This window comes from Ochotona princeps, chromosome 4, assembly GCF_030435755.1.
Source record: "Ochotona princeps isolate mOchPri1 chromosome 4, mOchPri1.hap1, whole genome shotgun sequence".
Lineage (NCBI taxonomy): Eukaryota > Metazoa > Chordata > Mammalia > Lagomorpha > Ochotonidae > Ochotona > Ochotona princeps.
In genome coordinates, this window is record NC_080835.1 from 56,796,266 (window position 1) to 56,821,554 (window position 25,289).

The 25,289-nt window shown below is 49.0% G+C and overlaps 1 protein-coding gene across 1 annotated transcript in view; it reads right to left on the bottom strand.

Moving 5' to 3' along the window:
* Window positions 1-25,289, bottom strand: part of INTS4 (integrator complex subunit 4) — a 96,012-nt gene that overhangs the window by 59,194 nt on the left and 11,529 nt on the right. Inside the window, exons 4-7 of the mRNA XM_004589854.4 lie at window positions 21,087-21,193; window positions 10,447-10,632; window positions 10,211-10,261; window positions 8,682-8,770 (exon numbers count right to left, since the gene is read on the bottom strand). Of these exons, the coding sequence (XP_004589911.2) occupies window positions 8,682-8,770; window positions 10,211-10,261; window positions 10,447-10,632; window positions 21,087-21,193 (433 nt within the window). The remainder of the gene's footprint in view (window positions 1-8,681; window positions 8,771-10,210; window positions 10,262-10,446; window positions 10,633-21,086; window positions 21,194-25,289) is intronic.

Below are 25,289 nucleotides of genomic sequence, written 5' to 3' on the forward strand. Positions count from 1 at the left end.
TTCACTTTAATTTTTAAATTTCAGAAGCCCGTTTAAGAGGGGCAAAATACCTCTTTTTCCCATAGAAGTAAGTTTTCTTACAGAACGGAGTAAGTATTCTTTGTCTCTCCATCCCAAAGGTTCAATGTGAGAGTCACTGATTTAACTGTTATAAACACTTTTATCTCAAAAACATTACATAAGGGACCATTATTCTCTTTTTTTTTTTTTTTTTTTTTTTTTTTTATATGATCCATTTTATTGTATTGTTGTTGACAATCTTTACATAGTTAACTATAGTTGAAGGAAAATCAAGAAAGAGAAGGAAAAAAAAAAAAAAAAAAAAAAAAAAAAAAAAGGTTCAGGGGGATAGGGAGGTGGGCAATGCTATTATGTCCATATTGTTTCCATCCTGTATCTGAGGTAAAAGGGGGTATTGAGGGAGAAGCCCCACCCGGTTTCCCGCCCACCCCAAGTCCCATATGTGGGGCATGCTCTGAGATATGTGCTCAAGTGGAGTTAATAGTTCTCCAGTTATGAGTCACTGCCAGTTTCGCTCGATGAGGTGGTCCACTGATTGATATGGTCCATCATGAAGTCTCCATTTGTCCCATATTTCGCTGCCAACATGTAGCTGAGATGAATGATTGTCCTATTCTGTCTTCTGTCTTTTCTTGGTTAGAATTCTGAGTCCAGCAGTTCAAGTGGGGAGATCTCCAAAGATACTTTGAGGTATTCCCAGACCAGATTCTTGTATGTTCTAGCAAGCACAGGGCCCGGCACAGTCCATCACCCTGATCAGCTGGTGGTTGCAATTGCTGTGTTGGTTCTGTTTTCAGTCCCAAGTTGCACTGGAACCAATGGGTGTTGCAGTCCAGTCTGGTTCGGCCCTTACATCAACCAGTGGGAGCTGCAGCCTAGTCGGGGCGACCCACAATAACCCCCACCAAGCCTGCCCCCTACCCTGGTTTGCCAATTTGTGTAGCAGAAGACCAGTCTGTCCCCCATCCCATTTGGCTCTGGTACTTGTCAATGGGTATTAAAGCTTAGTTCTATCTAATCGACTCAACCATCCAGCCCTCACAGATGTTGTTGAGTGCCTCTGTCTAGCCATCCCAGCCCCCGTCCTAGTTTTCATGCCCTCCCACGGGAATAGTGACCCAAGAAGGGGGAACCCACTTTTTCCCTCCCAGGTCTCTCTGTCCCGGTTTATGCACTCTTTAGGTGGTCCTGTGATTTGACTCGACAGAATTAGTCCCCAGTGCCAGCTTCTGCCAGCTGATGCTGTGGCCCTGATCTTGTCCACATGCAGCGCACAGGTGTTGTAGCCTTGCTTAGTCGTGTCTGTCTCTATCCCAGCCAACACTCTCCAGTGGGAGTGGTTGTCCAGCGAGGGGACCAGCCCCTTAACCCCCCCGCCAGCTCTGCCCCTCCCTTCCTGGATCTCACGTGTGCTGGATGGGTGTTGCATTCATATCCAGTACAGGCAACCACGCCCTGGCGTTCCAGAATGTGTACTGGTTTTGTCGCAACCAAACCCGGCCCATTCCACACTCTGTTCTGGTGATCGGATTTGCCAGAGGATGACATGAACTGATTCAGCCTGGCCTGCTCCTGACCCATGCCGAATGCATGCCAGTGGGAAACTTTCCATGGCCTATTCTGGGCTGTTTCCAATCATGCTTCTCGCGCTTACCTGCAGGGACTGTGTCCTGCCAGAGGAGTTGCCCAGGCTCCTCCATCAGAACCCCTCCCAATGCCAGATTTTGCGCTTGCCAGGGGGTTCTTGAGCCAACCCTACTCAGTTCACCTCCTGTCCTAGCAGGAACAGTGGCTTTTCCTGGCTGGCTTTCACCCCATTCTGACTCTTGTTGTTGGATGTTTCAGCCCAGCCATGGCTCGTCCATACCCACATACAGCTCACACATGGCTCAGAAGGGGATTGAGACCCAGCCTAGTCAGTCCCACATCTACCCTGTTTCTCCAGAACACCAGATGGTGCTGGGATCTGAACCGGCCTGGTGCATCCAATCCCAGCCCACACTAGTGCCTCGGGTGACTGCAACTGTTTCCTAGATAGAACGCAGCCCCCATTCCAGCACATACACCCCTTGGTGGGAACCTCATCCCAGCTGTGGCTTCCCAGATTGGGACCGTTCCTAGCTGTAAATCACGCACCTGCACGTGGTTGCTCCGAGGACCATTAGGTGCCAGCCTGCTACACAAGCCGGAGCTTATCTTTTACTTGATAGGTGTTCAAAGCTCAGCATTATTAAGGGATTGGAAGTTCTTCAAAGGAAGAGTTACTGGCATTGGGAATCTTTAGGATTGACTCAGATCCCAGAAACAGTGGGGTCACTCTAGAGCTATCTCAGCAGCGATTCAGACGTCCAATACCCCAGAGCTCCCCGGCCGGGCGGCCAGTAGGCACAGCCTGGCGCCAAATGGCGCACTGGCCGCCCGGGCCCAGCCCGCCATGAGCCATGGGCACATGGCGGACTGGGTTCGGGATCCGAGCTAGACGTCCTCTCCCGCAGCCCTCGGCTCGCCTCTGGCAGCCGGAAGTTAAATCCTGCAGGCCCGAGGTTGCGCCCCTCCCCAATCCCGTTCACCCACCACCCAATGAGGGTGTTGGGTGGGTCCCGGACATGCCCAGTCACGGAGGCCTCCCCCCTCGGCGTACTCACCCCAGAAGGAAGCAGGCCGCACCCAGGCATGTCCGGGCCCAGCCCGCCATGAGCCATGGGCACATGGCGGACTGGGTTCGGGATCCGAGCTAGACGTCCTCTCCCGCAGCCCTCGGCTCGCCTCTGGCAGCCGGAAGTTAAATCCTGCAGGCCCGAGGTTGCGCCCCTCCCCAATCCCGTTCACCCACCACCCAATGAGGGTGTTGGGTGGGTCCCGGACATGCCCAGTCACGGAGGCCTCCCCCCTCGGCGTACTCACCCCAGAAGGAAGCAGGCCGCACCCAGGCATGTCCGGGCCCAGCCCGCCATGAGCCATGGGCACATGGCGGACTGGGTTCGGGATCCGAGCTAGACGTCCTCTCCCGCAGCCCTCGGCTCGCCTCTGGCAGCCGGAAGTTAAATCCTGCAGGCCCGAGGTTGCGCCCCTCCCCAATCCCGTTCACCCACCACCCAATGAGGGTGTTGGGTGGGTCCCGGACATGCCCAGTCACGGAGGCCTCCCCCCTCGGCGTACTCACCCCAGAAGGAAGCAGGCCGCACCCAGGCATGTCCGGGCCCAGCCCGCCATGAGCCATGGGCACATGGCGGACTGGGTTCGGGATCCGAGCTAGACGTCCTCTCCCGCAGCCCTCGGCTCGCCTCTGGCAGCCGGAAGTTAAATCCTGCAGGCCCGAGGTTGCGCCCCTCCCCAATCCCGTTCACCCACCACCCAATGAGGGTGTTGGGTGGGTCCCGGACATGCCCAGTCACGGAGGCCTCCCCCCTCGGCGTACTCACCCCAGAAGGAAGCAGGCCGCACCCAGGCATGTCCGGGCCCAGCCCGCCATGAGCCATGGGCACATGGCGGACTGGGTTCGGGATCCGAGCTAGACGTCCTCTCCCGCAGCCCTCGGCTCGCCTCTGGCAGCCGGAAGTTAAATCCTGCAGGCCCGAGGTTGCGCCCCTCCCCAATCCCGTTCACCCACCACCCAATGAGGGTGTTGGGTGGGTCCCGGACATGCCCAGTCACGGAGGCCTCCCCCCTCGGCGTACTCACCCCAGAAGGAAGCAGGCCGCACCCAGGCATGTCCGGGCCCAGCCCGCCATGAGCCATGGGCACATGGCGGACTGGGTTCGGGATCCGAGCTAGACGTCCTCTCCCGCAGCCCTCGGCTCGCCTCTGGCAGCCGGAAGTTAAATCCTGCAGGCCCGAGGTTGCGCCCCTCCCCAATCCCGTTCACCCACCACCCAATGAGGGTGTTGGGTGGGTCCCGGACATGCCCAGTCACGGAGGCCTCCCCCCTCGGCGTACTCACCCCAGAAGGAAGCAGGCCGCACCCAGGCATGTCCGGGCCCAGCCCGCCATGAGCCATGGGCACATGGCGGACTGGGTTCGGGATCCGAGCTAGACGTCCTCTCCCGCAGCCCTCGGCTCGCCTCTGGCAGCCGGAAGTTAAATCCTGCAGGCCCGAGGTTGCGCCCCTCCCCAATCCCGTTCACCCACCACCCAATGAGGGTGTTGGGTGGGTCCCGGACATGCCCAGTCACGGAGGCCTCCCCCCTCGGCGTACTCACCCCAGAAGGAAGCAGGCCGCACCCAGGCATGTCCGGGCCCAGCCCGCCATGAGCCATGGGCACATGGCGGACTGGGTTCGGGATCCGAGCTAGACGTCCTCTCCCGCAGCCCTCGGCTCGCCTCTGGCAGCCGGAAGTTAAATCCTGCAGGCCCGAGGTTGCGCCCCTCCCCAATCCCGTTCACCCACCACCCAATGAGGGTGTTGGGTGGGTCCCGGACATGCCCAGTCACGGAGGCCTCCCCCCTCGGCGTACTCACCCCAGAAGGAAGCAGGCCGCACCCAGGCATGTCCGGGCCCAGCCCGCCATGAGCCATGGGCACATGGCGGACTGGGTTCGGGATCCGAGCTAGACGTCCTCTCCCGCAGCCCTCGGCTCGCCTCTGGCAGCCGGAAGTTAAATCCTGCAGGCCCGAGGTTGCGCCCCTCCCCAATCCCGTTCACCCACCACCCAATGAGGGTGTTGGGTGGGTCCCGGACATGCCCAGTCACGGAGGCCTCCCCCCTCGGCGTACTCACCCCAGAAGGAAGCAGGCCGCACCCAGGCATGTCCGGGCCCAGCCCGCCATGAGCCATGGGCACATGGCGGACTGGGTTCGGGATCCGAGCTAGACGTCCTCTCCCGCAGCCCTCGGCTCGCCTCTGGCAGCCGGAAGTTAAATCCTGCAGGCCCGAGGTTGCGCCCCTCCCCAATCCCGTTCACCCACCACCCAATGAGGGTGTTGGGTGGGTCCCGGACATGCCCAGTCACGGAGGCCTCCCCCCTCGGCGTACTCACCCCAGAAGGAAGCAGGCCGCACCCAGGCATGTCCGGGCCCAGCCCGCCATGAGCCATGGGCACATGGCGGACTGGGTTCGGGATCCGAGCTAGACGTCCTCTCCCGCAGCCCTCGGCTCGCCTCTGGCAGCCGGAAGTTAAATCCTGCAGGCCCGAGGTTGCGCCCCTCCCCAATCCCGTTCACCCACCACCCAATGAGGGTGTTGGGTGGGTCCCGGACATGCCCAGTCACGGAGGCCTCCCCCCTCGGCGTACTCACCCCAGAAGGAAGCAGGCCGCACCCAGGCATGTCCGGGCCCAGCCCGCCATGAGCCATGGGCACATGGCGGACTGGGTTCGGGATCCGAGCTAGACGTCCTCTCCCGCAGCCCTCGGCTCGCCTCTGGCAGCCGGAAGTTAAATCCTGCAGGCCCGAGGTTGCGCCCCTCCCCAATCCCGTTCACCCACCACCCAATGAGGGTGTTGGGTGGGTCCCGGACATGCCCAGTCACGGAGGCCTCCCCCCTCGGCGTACTCACCCCAGAAGGAAGCAGGCCGCACCCAGGCATGTCCGGGCCCAGCCCGCCATGAGCCATGGGCACATGGCGGACTGGGTTCGGGATCCGAGCTAGACGTCCTCTCCCGCAGCCCTCGGCTCGCCTCTGGCAGCCGGAAGTTAAATCCTGCAGGCCCGAGGTTGCGCCCCTCCCCAATCCCGTTCACCCACCACCCAATGAGGGTGTTGGGTGGGTCCCGGACATGCCCAGTCACGGAGGCCTCCCCCCTCGGCGTACTCACCCCAGAAGGAAGCAGGCCGCACCCAGGCATGTCCGGGCCCAGCCCGCCATGAGCCATGGGCACATGGCGGACTGGGTTCGGGATCCGAGCTAGACGTCCTCTCCCGCAGCCCTCGGCTCGCCTCTGGCAGCCGGAAGTTAAATCCTGCAGGCCCGAGGTTGCGCCCCTCCCCAATCCCGTTCACCCACCACCCAATGAGGGTGTTGGGTGGGTCCCGGACATGCCCAGTCACGGAGGCCTCCCCCCTCGGCGTACTCACCCCAGAAGGAAGCAGGCCGCACCCAGGCATGTCCGGGCCCAGCCCGCCATGAGCCATGGGCACATGGCGGACTGGGTTCGGGATCCGAGCTAGACGTCCTCTCCCGCAGCCCTCGGCTCGCCTCTGGCAGCCGGAAGTTAAATCCTGCAGGCCCGAGGTTGCGCCCCTCCCCAATCCCGTTCACCCACCACCCAATGAGGGTGTTGGGTGGGTCCCGGACATGCCCAGTCACGGAGGCCTCCCCCCTCGGCGTACTCACCCCAGAAGGAAGCAGGCCGCACCCAGGCATGTCCGGGCCCAGCCCGCCATGAGCCATGGGCACATGGCGGACTGGGTTCGGGATCCGAGCTAGACGTCCTCTCCCGCAGCCCTCGGCTCGCCTCTGGCAGCCGGAAGTTAAATCCTGCAGGCCCGAGGTTGCGCCCCTCCCCAATCCCGTTCACCCACCACCCAATGAGGGTGTTGGGTGGGTCCCGGACATGCCCAGTCACGGAGGCCTCCCCCCTCGGCGTACTCACCCCAGAAGGAAGCAGGCCGCACCCAGGCATGTCCGGGCCCAGCCCGCCATGAGCCATGGGCACATGGCGGACTGGGTTCGGGATCCGAGCTAGACGTCCTCTCCCGCAGCCCTCGGCTCGCCTCTGGCAGCCGGAAGTTAAATCCTGCAGGCCCGAGGTTGCGCCCCTCCCCAATCCCGTTCACCCACCACCCAATGAGGGTGTTGGGTGGGTCCCGGACATGCCCAGTCACGGAGGCCTCCCCCCTCGGCGTACTCACCCCAGAAGGAAGCAGGCCGCACCCAGGCATGTCCGGGCCCAGCCCGCCATGAGCCATGGGCACATGGCGGACTGGGTTCGGGATCCGAGCTAGACGTCCTCTCCCGCAGCCCTCGGCTCGCCTCTGGCAGCCGGAAGTTAAATCCTGCAGGCCCGAGGTTGCGCCCCTCCCCAATCCCGTTCACCCACCACCCAATGAGGGTGTTGGGTGGGTCCCGGACATGCCCAGTCACGGAGGCCTCCCCCCTCGGCGTACTCACCCCAGAAGGAAGCAGGCCGCACCCAGGCATGTCCGGGCCCAGCCCGCCATGAGCCATGGGCACATGGCGGACTGGGTTCGGGATCCGAGCTAGACGTCCTCTCCCGCAGCCCTCGGCTCGCCTCTGGCAGCCGGAAGTTAAATCCTGCAGGCCCGAGGTTGCGCCCCTCCCCAATCCCGTTCACCCACCACCCAATGAGGGTGTTGGGTGGGTCCCGGACATGCCCAGTCACGGAGGCCTCCCCCCTCGGCGTACTCACCCCAGAAGGAAGCAGGCCGCACCCAGGCATGTCCGGGCCCAGCCCGCCATGAGCCATGGGCACATGGCGGACTGGGTTCGGGATCCGAGCTAGACGTCCTCTCCCGCAGCCCTCGGCTCGCCTCTGGCAGCCGGAAGTTAAATCCTGCAGGCCCGAGGTTGCGCCCCTCCCCAATCCCGTTCACCCACCACCCAATGAGGGTGTTGGGTGGGTCCCGGACATGCCCAGTCACGGAGGCCTCCCCCCTCGGCGTACTCACCCCAGAAGGAAGCAGGCCGCACCCAGGCATGTCCGGGCCCAGCCCGCCATGAGCCATGGGCACATGGCGGACTGGGTTCGGGATCCGAGCTAGACGTCCTCTCCCGCAGCCCTCGGCTCGCCTCTGGCAGCCGGAAGTTAAATCCTGCAGGCCCGAGGTTGCGCCCCTCCCCAATCCCGTTCACCCACCACCCAATGAGGGTGTTGGGTGGGTCCCGGACATGCCCAGTCACGGAGGCCTCCCCCCTCGGCGTACTCACCCCAGAAGGAAGCAGGCCGCACCCAGGCATGTCCGGGCCCAGCCCGCCATGAGCCATGGGCACATGGCGGACTGGGTTCGGGATCCGAGCTAGACGTCCTCTCCCGCAGCCCTCTATTCTCTTTTTTTTTTTTTTAAAGATTTATTTATTTTTATTGGAAAGTCAGATATACATAGAGGAGGAGAGACAGAGAGGAAGATCTTCCATCCAATGATTCACTCCCTCAAGTGACCGCAACAGCCGGTGCTGTGCCGATCCGAAGCCAGGAGCCTGGAGCGTCCTCCAGGTCTCCTACACAGGTGCAGAGTCCCAAGGTTTTGGGCTGTCCTCAACTGCTCTCCCAGGCCACAAGCAGGGGGCTGGATGGGAAGTGGAGCTGCCAGGATTAGAACCTGCGCCCATATGGGATCCCGGCACGTTCCAGGTGAGGACTTTAGCTGCTAGACCACGCCGCCGGGCCCAGGGATCATTATTCTCAAACTCAACAGGTAGTTTTAGCAGAAATTTGGTCCCAAACTAAGAGGTCCCCAACATTTGTCGAAAAATCAAAATATGAGAAAGTGCTGAAAGCCCCTAAAAACAGATCAATCTCTTCTCTTACAGAGGAGGAATTTGGAATTCAGAAAGCTAATGTTATCTTTCCGAAGATATATGGAAAATTAACAGCAGAGATGGAAAATAAGGGTCAGGCATTCTGAGTTTCAGGGTCTGTGGTTTTTCTCAATTGTATCCCACCTTTCAAAACTCCAACCAACACTGCTTTTATGGAGGTAGATTTTCTGTAGGGTAGGAGAGAAAAAGGTTTACCAACAAAATTTGGCTTATACTCACTGACCTCTCAGGATACAGCTGACTGACAACCCAGATAAGCCGGACTGCAGCACTGCGCACTTGCTCGTAGTCATCAGAGAGCAACTTACAGGCCTACACACAAAGATGTCAACAGCTTATTAGTCCGTATCCATCCAGGCAATGGTCAAAATATTTTCAAAAATGAACACAGGGTGACTGGATAAAAATGTCAATCACAATACTTGTGTATGGTTTTAACTTCTTGAAGTTTTGGCCAACAAGGAAGTTCAGGGCCTCTGTAAGCTCCTCTGGTGGAATTCTAACTGTGCACCCCTTTATCCCACATCTAAAAGCAGAACCATAGACTGACAAAGAACACAGAATCCAGCTAGAACAGAAGCAAACTCAGCAAAGCTTGCTGGAAGCCCACAGTACTATTCTCACAGGCTCAAACACCAAAGATGGATTTACCCCACTATCTATAAAAATAAAGCACACATTTCAGCTTACTTTGATCCCAAATACTGGCCTCTGCTGGTTTCCATACCTTTGTAACTATGGCTAGGAACTCTCTTTATGAATGTCCCACCAACTTTTCAAACTCCACATAACGAAAATCAAACTCATTATGGAACAAATTCTATTCTACACTTCAAATCCTCTACTATCGCCCCATCCTGACCTCCAGCCCTTCATCTTTGCTTGCCTAGACTGCCTGTCCAATAAACACTGAATCAGCTAACTTTCTTCTTTATACTCTCTAAGTTTCCTCTAAATTATTTTGCATCCCACAATTTACTATACAAAGAAAAGGTGACAGCCATACCAACACAAGTATTTTGAATCCACTCTACATCTTTTGTAAAATCAACTTGTTTCGTACGTCAGTCATAAGAGCTTCACTGATAACCAGTTTCCTTTGAGAGATAAAACTACTTTTGGAGGGACGTCCAAATATGCCTCTGAGTATGGATGAAAATAGCTAGTCAATAAATGTATGCATTTATTCTCTAAATGAAATGCCACCTTGGAAACCCTTCTAATTCAGTGTTGGTCAGCTTTTGCACAACTTCACAATGCCTTCTTTTGCCAATCGTAACTTCATGTGACATCTTTTAACAGTCTCCAATGGTTTGTCAGTGTCCTCCAGAAACACTCAGCTCATTAAATGTAGTGTCCCCAAGCAGACTTCAGGCACCAAGTAAAATGGACACTTTCATCATTGCCAACACTACAACATTCTTTATGTACTCTGCCAATCATAGTGAGCTGCCTAAATACTGCTAAAAATCCAATTCACATGGACTAGTATTATTTACCTATATTTTCTGAAAACTTCTATAAAGTATGGTTGGGCCATGCCCTCCCATTCACTTCAATTGAAGTATTCATTGTGGAGGTGGGGGGAGGAGAATCCCAGACCCTATGAAATTGTACCATAAAACTCAAATTTAAAAAGAGGTATTCATTGTTAGCCAGCTAAATTCCTTATTATGATCAAAGTCTTAGAACCAGCCACCTTCCCACTTTCATGATACCTTATCCCCTTCCAGATAATAACTTTTAAGATACCTGATTGTAAATTGTTTGGTGTAGTTTCAATCCTCTTTCATGGAGCTGCAACTAAAAAACAAAGATAATGTAAGTATTTGGGAAAAAAATACCAGACATTTCCAAGGCCTCCCCACAACCTCAGACTTTCCCACTATGTCAGATTTACATAGTTTCCTTCAAGCCAAAATCACTAACTATGAACATAAAGAAACAGAAAGGGGGAACAAAATGAAAACTTTCCAAGTTACATTTACCATGGCTTTTATAGCTGCTGTTCTGACACGTGGATCTTGGTCGTTAAAGTAATCCCCTATAATCTTCTGGACATCTCGGGCAGCTAGGCCTTCTGCATCTCTTATGACGCTCTTCTCCAAAGAGCCAAGATTACCAAGTAATTGCAGGCACTTATTTCTTACACCATGGGAGGTATCTGTCAGGTGCTGCCAAAAGAAGTGAGCAAACAAAAGGACTTGTTGAAGGCATCTTTAACAAACAAAGACACTATATTAATTTTAGGAATGATTTTAGTAACTATATTGTTTACTAAATTCTATTCAGGATGAAACTTCTCAAAAAAATTAGTCTTCAGGAAACAGGAGTTCCTTACTATTTTCGTATCTGCACTGATATTTCCAACTGTCAACACTTTCAACTGAACACAGAGCGGTGCTTTTCTTTCAGTGACTGAGTTATCTGAAAGTCAGACTGACAGAAAGAAGGAAGCAGGCATGGGGTAAAGAGAGAGAGAGAGAAACAAAGATCTTCCTCTCACAGGTCCACTTCCCAAATGGACACTAGCGCCAGGCCGAGTCAAGGCCACAGCCTGGAGCCAGGCTCTTTGTTCTGGTCTATCACACTTTGGCGGCAGGGGGCAAACACTTGCACTATTCTTTCCTGCTTTCCCATACACTGTAGCTGGAAGCTGGATCAAAAGTAGAACAATAGGAATTCAAACTGGTGCTCAAATATGGGACGTCAGCACTGCAGGCAGCAATCTAACTCAGTGGGCCATGGGACCAGCCTTCACAGTAGGCATTTTAAAATCTGTTCCTGAATCATATTTTACCTGCTATCAAATTTTTTAAAAGATAAAAAGTTTTAGCTTTTTTTTTTTTTTTAATTTATTTATTTGGAGCTAGCATGGTTGCATATCAGTCTGGTCTTCTCCCTTGAGGGCCACACTGTTTCTAGTCCCAACTGTTCCACTTCCGATTCAGCTCCCTGATTATGACCTGGAAAAGCTGCAGATGATGGCTCAAGTTCTCGGGCTCCTGCATCCACATTGCAGTCCTGGAAGAAGCTCCTGGCTCCTAGCTTCAGAACAGTCTAGCTCCGGCCATTGCAACCATTGGGGAGTGAACCAGTGGACCAGCTCTCCCCCTTCTCTAACTCTGCACCTCAAAAATCTAAACTCAGTCCTCAAGATATAGTTAAGCAAAAAAATTTTTTTCAGTATAGTTTGAAGTATATAAATATAAAACTCAGGGCCCAGTACGGTAGCCTAGCAGCTGAAGTCCTCGCCTTGCATACACCAGGATCCCACACTGGGTGCCAGTTCTAATGCTGGCAGCCCTGCTTCCCATCCAGCTCCCTGCTTGTGGCCTGGGAAAGCAGTCAAGGACGGCCCAAAGCCTTGGGACCCTGCACCCATGTGGGAGGCCCAGAAGAAGGTAGTAGCTCCTGGTTCAGATTGGGTAAGCTCCAGCCATCGTGGCCACTTGGGAAGTGAATCATCAGACAAAAGATCTTCCTCTGTCTCTCCTCCTCTCTGTATATCTGACTTTCCAATGCAAAAATAAATAAATGTTTTACATACATATATCTATTTACCTATATAGATAGATATATGTATACATATGTGTGTATATACACATACATATACACATACATGTATATACACATATATATATGTATGTGTATATGTGTGTGTATATATATATCAACTGCATTTCTATACACTAACAAACTATCTGAAAATGAAATCATGAAAATAGTCTCATTTACAATATCACAGAAGAGGATAAAATCTTTAGAAATAAACTAAATACACAAAAGAGTTTGATACTGAAAACTGAAAACAATTCTAACACATAGGAAGGTACGTTCTTCAGAAAGTTCATGGAGGTGTTTGTATTGTGGCGTAACAGGTTAAGCCTCTGTCTGTGATGCCTGTATCTTATATCGGTGCTGATTTGAGACTAGCTACTCTACTTCTGATACAGCTCCCTGCTGCAAACCCAGGAAAGCAGCAGAAGTGTTTGGGCCCCTGCACCACATGGAAGAAGCTACTAGCTTCTGCCCTTAGCCTGACCCCATCCCAGCCATTTGGAGAGTGAACTAGTGATTGGAACAACTCTGTCTCTCCTCCTCTTTTGCTTTTCATATAAATAAAAATAATTAATCTTTTAAAAAAAAAGTCCGTGGAATTGGATGGCACTGTGGCAGATGGGTTAAAGCCCCTTTACTTCCAAACCAACCCCCTGACAATGGCCTGGGAGAGCAATATAAGATGACTCAAATGCTTGAGCCTCTTCTACTCAGATGGGAGACCCAGATGAAGCCCTCGGCACCTGGTTTTGGCCTGGCCTAGTTCTGGTCATTGCAGCCATTTGGGGAGTGAAGCAGTGGATGGAATCTCTTTCTGTCTGTCTCTCTCTCTCTCTCTCTGACATATAAATAAACAAATATTTTAAAACACAGAAAAAGGAATTTAAGTGTTTATTATGGTGCAAAGTATGTCAAACCCACGCATACACAAGGTCTTCAAAAAGTACCTGCAGGCACTGGTGCTGCAGTACAATAGCTTAAGCCTCTGCCTGCAGTGCCAGTATCCCATATGGATGTTAGCTCAAATGTGATTGCTCCATTTCGATACAGCTCCCCAAAATGGCCTAGGAAAGCAGCAGAGAATGGTCAGAACGTTTGGGCTCTGAAACCATGTGGCAGACCCAAAAGAAGTTCCTGACTCCTGACTTCAGACTAGTCCAGTTCCAGTCATTGTGGAATACTCAGTAAACCAGCAGATGGAACATCTCTGTGTCTCTCCTCTCTTTCTGTGACTCTGCCTTTCAAACAATAAATAAATCTTTCTTTAAAAAGAACATGATGGGGCCCGGCGGCGTGGCCTAGCAGCTAAAGTCCTCGCCCTGAACGCCCTGTGATCCCATATGGGCGCCAGTTCTAATCCCGGCAGCTCCACTTCCCATCCAGCCCCCTGCTTGTGGCCTGGGAAAGCAGTTGAGGACGGCCCAAAGTCTTGGGTTCCTGCACCCCTGTGGGAGACCTGGAGGAGGTTCCAGGTTCCTGGCTTCGGATTGGCGCAGCACCGGCCATTGCGGCTCACTTGGGGAGTGAATCATCGGATGGAAGATCTTCCTTTCTGTGTCTCCTCCTCTATGTATATCTGCCTTTCCAGTAAAAATAAATAAAAATCTTTTAAAAAAATAATAAAATAAAAAAAATAAAAAGTATATGAAAATTAATCCTCCCCTTGCAAGCACCATGATCCCATCTAGGTGTCAGTTCAAAACTAGAATGAACATCATGATATTGGGCTTAAATTATAAGTACTGAATTTAAATTATAGACATTAGCATGAACAGATGTGAGTATAAAAATTGTGTATATATTATCTCTAGCCCTACCTCCTGGGAAAACCCCAAACCAGCAATATCTTAGCAACTACAGTACTCAGCATCCCATTCATGGATCCTAAAGGAAACCACTGAAAGGAAACAGGGCTTCTTGAAGAAAAGCCAACATCAAGGGTCACACAAACAATACAAGATGATCTTGGAATACATCTGTTTTTGAATATTGAATATTTATTTGAAAGACAGAGTGATGAAGAGAGCAGGCCAGAGAAAGAAATCAATCCATCCCCAGGTTTACTCCCCCAAAAGACTGTGACACCAGCAATGAGCCATGCAAGCAAGAATCTGGGAATTCCACCTGGCTTCCCACGTGGGTGGCAGAGTCCCACGTACTTGAACCATCGTTCACTGCTTGCCAGTTGTACAAGCAGGGAGCAGGATGGGCAGTATAAGTAGCTGGCACTCCAACCAGCATTCCGATGTGAGAATGAAGGCATCTCAAATGATGGCTTAACCCGATAACCACAATAACCACCTTGAGCCTGTAATACATTATACCAGGAAGAAAAAAAATACTTTTAATACAAGAGAAATACAAAGGACACACACTTTGTTAGTGGAGCTGAAAGGGCTCCACTAACCAAACCAGGAAATTAGAATATCAAGATGAACATTAAACCATTATAATCCACTACATAAAACAATACAACTGATTCCAAAACTGACATAAATAAATGGAAAGGTTCACAAGAGAACACTTAGATAATTTCAAAGCACCTCCAAGCAAATTGCTGATTAATTTCAAAGGGAAAAAGAGTAACTTTAGGTTGAAGAAGCCTAGCAGATGTCACATTAATTATGATAACAGTAAAAATTATCAGTAAAGGAACGAGTCAAAATGCATACCATCTAGCATGCATACCATGAGAACAGTACCACTTGAGTAATGTTTTTTGAGTGAGTCTAATCAGGAGAAAACATTAGACAAACTCCAAATCAAGGAGGGTCTACACATTATTCTAGTAAGATCAAGGAAAGATTGGGGAATTATTCTAAATTCAAGGAAATTGAAGAAATATGGCATTAAAATGTAACACATGTTGAGGCTGGCACTGTGGCACAGCAAGTAAAGCCACTGCCGATGGTGTTGACAATCCACATGCAAGCCCATTCCAGTTCTGGCTACTCCAATCCCAACCCCACTCCCAACTAATGGTCTGGAACAAAGCAATGGAAGATGTCCAAGCACTTTGGGCCTGTCACCCATGTGAGAGACAGCAGAAAGAAGCTTCCGGCTCAGCTTGGCTCAGCCTTGGCCCATGTGGCCATCTGGGGAGTGAACCAGCAGAGATGAAGAACTAACTCTCTCTCCCCCACTCTCTCCCTCCATGCCTGCCTCCCCTCATTCTGATTCTCAAATAAAAATAAAATCTTTTTAAAATGTCACGTAATTCTGACCTGGATTTTTCACAGAAAAGACATTATGAAGAAATAAATGGTGACCCATGAGTGGAGTTTAAGCATCATACAGTGATATGTCAGTGTTAATGACCTAATTTTGATGATTTGCATTGAGGTTAAGAGGATGTCTGTTGTTTGTAGAAAATACATACTATAGTTTAGACTTTATGTTTATCATTTCTATTGATTATGCTTTTTGTTGTTTATCTTTTCGCCTTAATGTTGTTTTACTTGTATTTAACTATTTATATATATAACACACAGCAATGGCATATAATCTTCTGTTTCTCAGGCTATTTCTCTTTCAGAGCAAATATTATTGTGTCTCTGCTTTCCCTTTCCTTCTTGCCTTCCTTTTCCTTTCTTCGTTCTTACTGTGGTATCTTTGCATAGTTTCTGTCCCATTTCTCCATGCTTGTATCTGTTAGCAGTGACTCTGTGTAAACATTTCTACTCAATCTTGGAGTATTTTCTTCCTCCCATATGTACTAGAACTGGAGATCAACTGTGGCTTGTCCCCTGCCAGGGAGTGAATATGTCAGAATGGGAGAGGGTGATGTGCTGGGTTCTGTCCTGCTGCAAGAGGTCAGCGCTCTCGGCAAAGATTACCTAACTCCCTGTAAGAGGACCTCCCACACACAAACAGTTTGCAAGGGTCTGTTTCTCAAACCCAGTAAGTACTCTGTAGGGAAAGAGACCTTATGTCTTGTGATCAAATACTCAACAGGAACCACTTCTCCATGACTCCAGTTAAGATTCTCACAGGTTGGAAAGTAATGGCTCAGAGAAGATTAGAAACAGAAAGTCATTTAAATCCCCTGAGGCCTTCTTTTCTATTCTCTCTATTTTCATTATGTGCAATAAAACTATTCTCATTTTCGGGCCCGGCATAGTGGCCTAGCGGCTAAAGTCCTAGACTTGGAAGCCCTGGGATCCCATATGGACACTGGTTCTAATTCCGGCAGCTCCACTTCCCACCAGCTCTCTGCTTGTGGCCTGGGAAGGCAGTTGAGGACGGCCCAATGCATTGGGACACCGCACCCGCGTGGGAGACCCGGAAGAGGTTCCAGGTTCCCGGCTTCGGATCGGCGTGCATCAGTCCGTTGCGGCTCACTTGGGGAGTGAAACATCGGACGGAAGATCTTCCTCTCTGTCTCTCCTCCTCTGTGTATATCTGGCTGTAATAAAATGAATAAAATCTGAAAAAAAAAAAAAAAAACTATTCTCATTTTCCTACGAGCTTATTCTTCGAAAGATTTTGCTGTTTTGCGCCCGGCGGTGTGGCCTAGCGGCTTAAGTCCTCACCTTGAACGCACACCGGGATCCCATATGGGCACCGGTTCTAATCCCGGCAGCTCCACTTCCAATCCAACTCCCTGCTTGTGGCCTGGGAAAGCAGTCGAGGACAGCCCAAAGCTTTGGGACACTGCACCCGCGTGGGAGACCTGGAAGAGGTTCCTGGTTCCCGGCATTGGATCGGCGCGCACTGGTCGTTGCAGCTCAACTGGGGAGTGAAACATCGGACGGAAGATCTTCCTCTCTGTCTCTCCTCCTCTCTGTATATCCGGCTTTCCAATAATAATAAATCTTTATAAAAAAAAAAAGATTTGGCTGTTTTCTTCACTTATTTGCCTATTAGTATTGTAGTTCACCTGATTTTAGTAATGTGCGAGTTTACTTTTATGTATTTTTCATAAATTTAATAAAATGTTGGAATTCTGATAAAACTCATTTATTTAAAAAAAGTAAATATACATCAAAAAATTCATAGCTATGGAATACCATAAGGGCTGATTATCCCTATGGGCACAGTGACAAAACCATGGCTTGCAGTGCCAGCATTCCATATGGGTGCCAGTTAAAGTCCCAGTTGTTTCAGTTCAGATCAAACTCCCTGCTAACATGCCTAAGAAAGCAGCAGAAGACAATCCAGGCGCCTGGGCCACTAAATCCATGTGGGAAACCCAGAGGAAGCTCCTGGCTTCTGGTTCCTGGCTTTAGACTGGCCCAGTTCCAATTGTTGCGATCATTTGGAGGGTAAACCAACAGATGGAAGATTCTTTCTCGCTCGCTTTCTTTCTCTCTCTCTCTCTCTCTCTCCTCAACCATCTCCCCTCTCTCCCTCTCCCTCTTTCTTCCTATAACTCTGCCTTTCAAATACAGTATGGCTTTTATCCATATATCTCCACTCTCCCCAGAAATGGGAAGAAGAAATAGAAAGCTTGGAAACAATGATCACACCCACTTTTCCCTAACCCTGGGTTCTTTTCAGTGTGATCAACCTTGTACACATTATATAAAGCAAAAATAAGTAACTCTTTACAAACTGGGACACCATATTGAAAACATACCATCACAATAAAAAGGTCCACAGGGCTAATATTACAGTATACTGGGTTAAGCCACCAACACTGTCACTGGCTTCCCATACCAGAGCACAGGTTCAAGTACTGACTGCTCCCCTCCAATCCAGCTCCCTACTAATGTCCCAGAGAAACCAGAGGAAGATGGCCAAATTCCTTGGGCTCCTGCCACATGCATGGCAGACCCGGGTAGGGTTTTTGGCTCCTAGCTTGGCCTGGCCCAATCCCAGTGACTGTAGCCATTTGGGAGTGAAACAATAGAAGATCCCTCTGTCTTTCTTTCACTTTTATTCTTCCCCTACCTCTCATTACTGTGCCTTTGAAATAAAAATAAATAAATAAATAAATATTAGGAAAAGACAGAAAATGGTTCACAATAAAACAGTTTATTATCATACTTGTAATTTTTTCCAAAAATTTGAGATTCTTTATTATTTGTGAGGTAAGAGTCAGAGACATACAGACTTTCTAACAGTTTACTCCCCAAATGTAACAGCCACTGCTGTGCCAGGCCAAAACCAAAACCTAGAACCAGAAACTCCATTCAGGACTCCTACATAGGTAGCAGGGACCCAACTATTCACATCACCACCAATGCCTCCCAATGTAGGCATCAGCAGGAAGCTAATATCCAGCTAATACCAGGAGCTCTGATATAGGATGCAGTGGGCTTTCTTGCCACACTAAACATAACTCGGTTAATATTTTGCCTTCAATTTATTTAATCAACAAAATGATAATGGATACATTCTTAGATCTGTATAATATAATAACGGCTCAGAATAATTTAAGAAAAGAGGATAATAACTCTGGGAATTCTGGCAAAGCGGTTAGGAAGCTCCTCAGGATACTCACATCCCATATCAGAGTGTAGGGTCAAAGTCCCAGCTCTGCTTCTGATCAGGTTTCCTACTAATACACACCTCGGGAGGCAGCTCGAGCACTCAGGTCACTGCCATCCATGTAGACGCCCCAGATAAAGTTCCTTTATCTGACCTAGCTGTTATAGACATTTGGGGAGTGAAAGTAAAATAGTCAATGGAAGCTCACTCGCTCTTTCACATCTCTCTCTCTCCCTCCCTCCTTCTCCCCCTCTCTCTCCGCCTTCAAGTAATTGGAAACGAAGAAAATTTTTAAAATAGTGAGATGCTTGGGGACCAGAGCTGTGACATATGTGGGTAAAACCACCACCTGCAGTACAGGCATGCCATTTAGGCACCAGTTCGAGTCCTGGCTACATCACTTTGATCCAGCTCTCTGTTAACATGCCTGACTCCCTGGAACCATGTAGGAGATCCATAAGAAGTTTCTAGATTCTAGCTTTGGCCTTACCCAGCTCTGGCCATTGCAGCCACTTGGGGAATTAATCAGTGGAAAAGAGATCTTTTTCTGTCTCTGTAACTTTGCCAAATAACAAGAAATCAAGAGAAACTTTCAGATATGAAGACGAAAGCAATGCTACATTTGTCAAATTTATCAAGCAAGGTTTTCTCCCATTTCTCACAACTGAACTGATGACTAAAACACAAGTCCCTAAGAGACTGCTACCACTGCTGCAAGTATTTTGCTTTTCAAACAGTAAACTAAAACCTTCCGGCATCTGTTAAGGAAAGCAAACAACAATAACACACACAATCTTTCACTACACACTGAATCACGGCCCAAAAGAAAGGCTAAATCATCCTCAGGATGACAACTACCATTTTATGATGTTCTTCCCTTACGGGTCTCTTCCTGCATCACAATCGACATCATGAGGAACAGCCAAGCGTCTCCTGATCTCATTGACGCTACATACTTTCTTAAGCCATTCAAGTACTGTCCTTTTATATTAAAGGAGTAGAAAACCACACCTTCAATAACAACAGCATTCTATGTCAAAAATAAAAATAAAATAAACCAGCTAGTGTAAAATTTTTGTTACTAAAAAGAACGAATGGGCCCAGCGCAGTGGCCTAGCAGCTAGCTAAAGTCCTTGTCTTGAACGCACCCCAGGATCCCATATGGGCGCCAGTTCTAATCCTGGCAGCTCCACTTCCCATCCAGCTCTCTGCTTGTGGCCTGGGAGGGCAGTTGAGGACGGCCCAAGGCCTTGGGTTCCTGCACCCATGTGGGAGACCTGGAGGAGGTTCCAGGTTCCTGGCTTCAGATCGGCACAGCACCGGTCGTTGCAGCTCACTTGGGGAGCGAATCATCGGATGGAAGATCTTCCTCTATGTCTCTCCTCCTCTATATATATCCGCCTTTCCAATAAAAAAAAAAAAAACCCTACCAGGAGTGACTTGTGCCTAGCTCTGTTTACAAAAGCAACAAGACATACAATTAAAAAGAATATGTGTTGGGCCCGGCAGCGTGGCCTAGCAGCTAAAGTCCTCACCCTGAATGCGCCGGGATCCCATATGGGCGCTGGTTCTAATCCCGGCAGTTCCACTTCCCATCCCGGCAGTTCCACAAGCCCCCTGCTTGTGGCCTAGGAAAGTAGTCAGGGACGTCCCAAAGCCTTGGGACCCTGTACCCATGTGGGAGACCTGGAAGAGGTTCCAGGTTCTCGGCTTCGGATCGGCACAGCACCGGCCGTTGGGGTCACTTGGAGAGTGAATCATCGGATGGAAGATCTTCCTCTCTGTCTCTCCTCTCTGTATATCTGACTTCACAATAAAAATAAATAAATCTTTAACCAAATAAATAAATAAATAAATAAAAAGAATATGTGTTTTGGATTCAGAGGAACCAGAGTTTAAAACCTGGTTCAGGGCCCGGCAGCCGTGGCCTAGCGGCTAAAGTCCTTGAACACCCCGGGATCCCATATGGGCGCTGGTTCTAATCCCAGCAGCTCCACTTCCCATCCAGCTCTCTGCTTGCGGCCTGGGAAAGCAGTCGAGGACGGCCCAATGCACTGGGACACTGCACCCACGTGGGAGACCCGGAAGAGGTTCCAGGTTCCTGGCTTCGGATCGGCACGCATCGGCCCGTTGCAGCTCACTTGGGGAGTGAATCATTGGACGGAAGATCTTCCTCTCTGTCTCTCCTCCTCTGTGTATATCTGGCTGTAATAAAATGAATAAATCTTTATAAAAAAAAAACCTGGTTCAGCAACCTCCGAGCTGTGAAGATCTAAACAAGTTATACTCCTCAGACCTCCAATTCCACCTGTATCAATTAATTAAGGAATTGTGAAAAAGTTATAACTGAATACAAACCATAGTAAGCACATTACTAGGACCAGTACACACATGTACAACAGCGATCTATCGTATTTATTTTCATTTCTTGTAAGAAGACAAGGAAGTTGATTTTACAACTAGTTACTTTATTTCTAACTCATAACCAAAAGACAAAAAAAAGAAAGAAAAAAATGCAGCTGTTACAATAGTTAACCTTAATTAAGTTTAAGGCTAGATGTCAGCAGACTTTACAACCTGATCTATCTTTCCAAACAATATAAAACTGGAAAATAGACTTCAATTAAATTCTTACCTTGCAGGCCACATCAACCAATCGCATCTGGACAGCTTGATTCTCTGGCAGTTTCATGCCAATTGCAAGCAGAGTGTCCAGCAGTTGAGCTAGAACTTGATGAGACTCTAGAAAGGAAGATGAAAAGTCGAGTTGTAGCATTTCCAAGAGATCACTGTAAAAGCCAATTTATTTGAGTAAGGAATGTAAATTTTTATCAGCTGAATTCCACTGTTTCATCCTTCATCACTTCAACTAAAAGCTAAATCCCTATACAGATTGCTTCTAGAAACATGATTCTTCTACAGTATTGGGCATCACCCTATATAAACACTAGGTGCTCCCGCAGTGGCATGGGAGGCAGCAAGCTAAGCAAACCCTTGTGACACTAGCAACCCATATGAATGCCAGTTTTAACCCATATGAGTCTCAGTTTCTCTGCTTCTGATCTTGCCGACGTACCTGAGAATGCATCAAACAATGGGTCAAATCCTCAGGCCGCCGACACACATGCAGGAGACCTAGATGAAGTTCCAGGCTCTGGCTGCAACAGAGCTATTCACTCCTGTTTCAGCTATTTGAGGAGTGAAAGAGCAAATGGAAGCGATTTTCTCTCTCATTCTCTGTGTGTGTGTATTCCAGTCCACACGACCTTCCCAGGTATATAGGCAGGGAGCTGGATCAGCAGCAGAACAGCTGACTTGATTTAAATCAGCACCTTGATAGAGGATACCAGCTTCAGATTAACTCACTGCACCACAGTGCTGGCCCCTTCCCTATCTGAACTTTCCTCTTCTTCTTCTTTTATTTATTTATTTTTAAAATTTAGATGGCAAAGCAACAGATTCTTTCCATCTGCTGGTTCACTCCTGAAATGCCCACAAGAGCCAGAGCGGAGTGAATAGATTTTTCTGTTTAGGTCTCTCCTTGTGTCACCCTGCCTTTCAAGTTTGAAAAAGAAAAAAAAGGTTATTGCTCATAACAAGTCCATCTTTAACCTCGTTCCTCAGTATCTACTAATCTTTTTTCTTAAGATTTTATTTATTTTTATTACAAAGTCAGATACACAGAGAGGAGAGACAGAGAGGAAGATCTTCCATCTGATGATTCGCTCCCCAAGTGAGCCGCAACGGGCCAGTGCTGTGCTGATCCGATGCCGGGAACCTGGAACCTCTTCCGGGTCTCCCATGCGGGTGCAGGGTCCCAAAGCTTTGGGCCGTCCTCAACTGCTTTCCCAGGCCACAAGCAGAGAGCTGGATGGGAAGTGGAGCTGCTGGGATTAGAACCAGCGCCCATATGGGATCCCGGGGTGTTCAAGGACTTTAGCTGCTAGGCCACTGCACCGGGCCCAGTACCTACTAATCTTTAATATACTATCTCCTAATTACCATAGAATTTTACATGGGTTCACTAAAAAAGCATTGTTCTGCTCTAAGGAAATGTAATTATTTAGCTGCTTTAAAAATTTTTGTTTTATTTGAAAGGCAGAGTAACAGACAGAGGGAAACACAGTGAGAGAGAAGAGAATGCAAACAGAGCATATGATACTTGAACTGCGCAAATGCAGCACTCTAATACAATATGACAGCACTGCAGGTGGTTGCTTAAGCAGGGGCACCACAACACTGGTCCCAGAACAGATTTAGAAACACGGTAGCGGTGGCCTAGCGGCTAAAGTCCTCGCCTTGAACGCCCCGGGATCCCATATGAGCGCCGGTTCTAATCCCAGCCGCTCCACTTCCCATCCAGCTCCCTACTTGTGGCCTGGGAAAGTAGTCGATGATGGCCCAAAGCCTTGGGACCCTGCACCCATGTGGGAGACCCAGAAGAGGTTCCTGGCTCCTGGCTTCGGATTGGCGCAGCACCGGCCATTGTGGTGCCTTGGGGAGCGAATCATTGGACGGAAGATATTTCTCTCTGTCTCTCCTCCTTCTATATATCTGACGTTGCAATAAAAATAAATTAAAATCTTGAAAAAAAAAGAAACACACTACTTTCTCTTGGTATTTGATGTAAAATCAATACCATAAATTTTATAAGGACATAGAATGACAGGGAAAAACTAGATACTGAGCACAGAAAACCATAAAATCATATGTTCATTGTAACCATATAAAATGTAAGTTGAGATAGGCATTGAGAGATATCCAGGTGAGATGTTCACCTGCCCTATCAGAGCACCTGGAGGAGAGTCCTAGCTCTACAGTGGGTTCTGGCTTCTTGGGGGGCAGCAGGTGATGGTTACCCACATGAAAACCTGGATTGAGCTTCCAGCTCAAGGCTTGATCCAGCTTACCCCAGATGTTGAAGGCATCTGGGGAGCGAATCAGCAGGTGGGAGCACTCTGCCTCTTTCTCTGTCTCTACAGCTCTAAAATAAGTCAGATAAATAAATAAAAGAATTTCTTAAATGTACAAGATAGAAAGGTAATACAATTCCTGGATCCAAACTTCAAGACCCTAGGCATCTCTCATCTTCTCTACCTCTCAAATAAAGAAACAAAAAGAAAGAGGCAAAGATAGAAAGGTTCAAATAAAAGTAAAGCTTTACTATAAAGTAATTCCTAAAACAATTTTTTTGTCAACTTCAGCCAGTGGTCCACATGTTTAAGATATGGACTTTGGACTGGTCAGCTTTGGACTGACTCAGCTCTGGCTGTTGCAGCTATTCGGGGAGTTAACCGAAAGATACAAGATTCCTCTCTGTATTTCTCCCTCTCTCTTTCAAATAAATAAACTAAATCTTTAGGGCCCAGTGTGGTAGCCTAGCGGCTAAAGTCCTCGTCTTGCACACGCCGGGATCTCATATGGGCACCAGTTGTAATCCCGGTGGCCACACTTCCCATCCAGCTCCCTGCTTGTGGCCTGGGAAAGCAGAGGATGACCCAAAGCCTTGATGCCCTGCACCTGTATAAAAGACCCAGAAAAGGCTCCAGGCTCTTGGCTTCAGATCGGCACAACTCTGGCCATTGTGGCCGCTTGGGGAGTGAATCACCGGATGGAAGATCTTCCTCTCTGTCTCTCCTCCTCTCTGTATATTTGACTTTCCAATAAAAACATAAAAAATAAATCTTAAAAGAAAAAAAGAATTGTCTTCTAAAAAGATTAAAAAATAAATCTTAAAAAAGATTCATTAAATATATTTTAGCATACACCATCAAGGAACTGAAACAGAAACAATACAATGTATATGAAATCTGAGAGATACTACTTTCACAGGCTCTCAACTGTGATCGCTCACAGGATCAGGCAAACAGTGGACACTGTACAAAGCACCATACTATGTAACCTTAAGCAAAACGGCAAGATTTTCTGAGCTTCTGTTTCCCACTGAGGAGGTGCACTGGTGCAATATCATACCCACATTCACTTTCAGAGTGTCTCGTTCAAGGCTAACAGCTCTATTTCCAACTCAATTCTTTTTTTTTCTCCTAATAATAAATTTATTTATTTTTCATAATGTTTACCTAGTTCAGAAGAATACATGCCCATGTGGACCACTGATTAGGGTAGGGAAGGTCAAGGAATGAGAGAAAGTAGATGAGACAACTGTTTCCAATCTCCTTTTTTCTTCCCGTTTTTGGGGAAAGTCGGGAGAGCAGGGTAGAGAGTTGCTCCCAGCTGCCCAACCACATCAGTACCTGGGGATAGGGGTTCGGCCATCCAATGTCATTTTAGGGCCCCCAATGTGGAACATGTTCTGAGGGCACTACTCAAGTGATTTTGATAGTTATGAGATGCTGTTGATTTCATTGTTCAAAAATTGAGGAAATCCTTCCAAAGTCCATTAGCTGACATCATTCACCATAGTGTCTCCACTTGCCCAGATACTTACCGTCAAAGCTTGGGTGGTAGAGCTGTCTAATTTGTTTTGTCCTCCATGATACTACATGACCTCTGAAGGCCTCAATGAACTGGTTGTCATGTCTCCCATGTGAATCTGAACACGCTATCAACTGCACAGGTTTTAGCAACTGAGGAGACGCAGTTCTGACACAAACACTCCATGGTCAGACCATAGATCCTATGATTTTCCCGATGTTTGGAGATCCAAGTCCAGTGGTCCAGTGGGGTGTCCCCAAAGAAACTTCACCAGAGGTGACCCCAGACCAACTCATATGTGCCAACCAGTACAGGGTTCAGATCAGTACATTACTCACATCAGCCTACACACACATTCATGGTTGCAGCTGCCTGGTCAGTTCTGTCTCCGGCCCCATTTCAT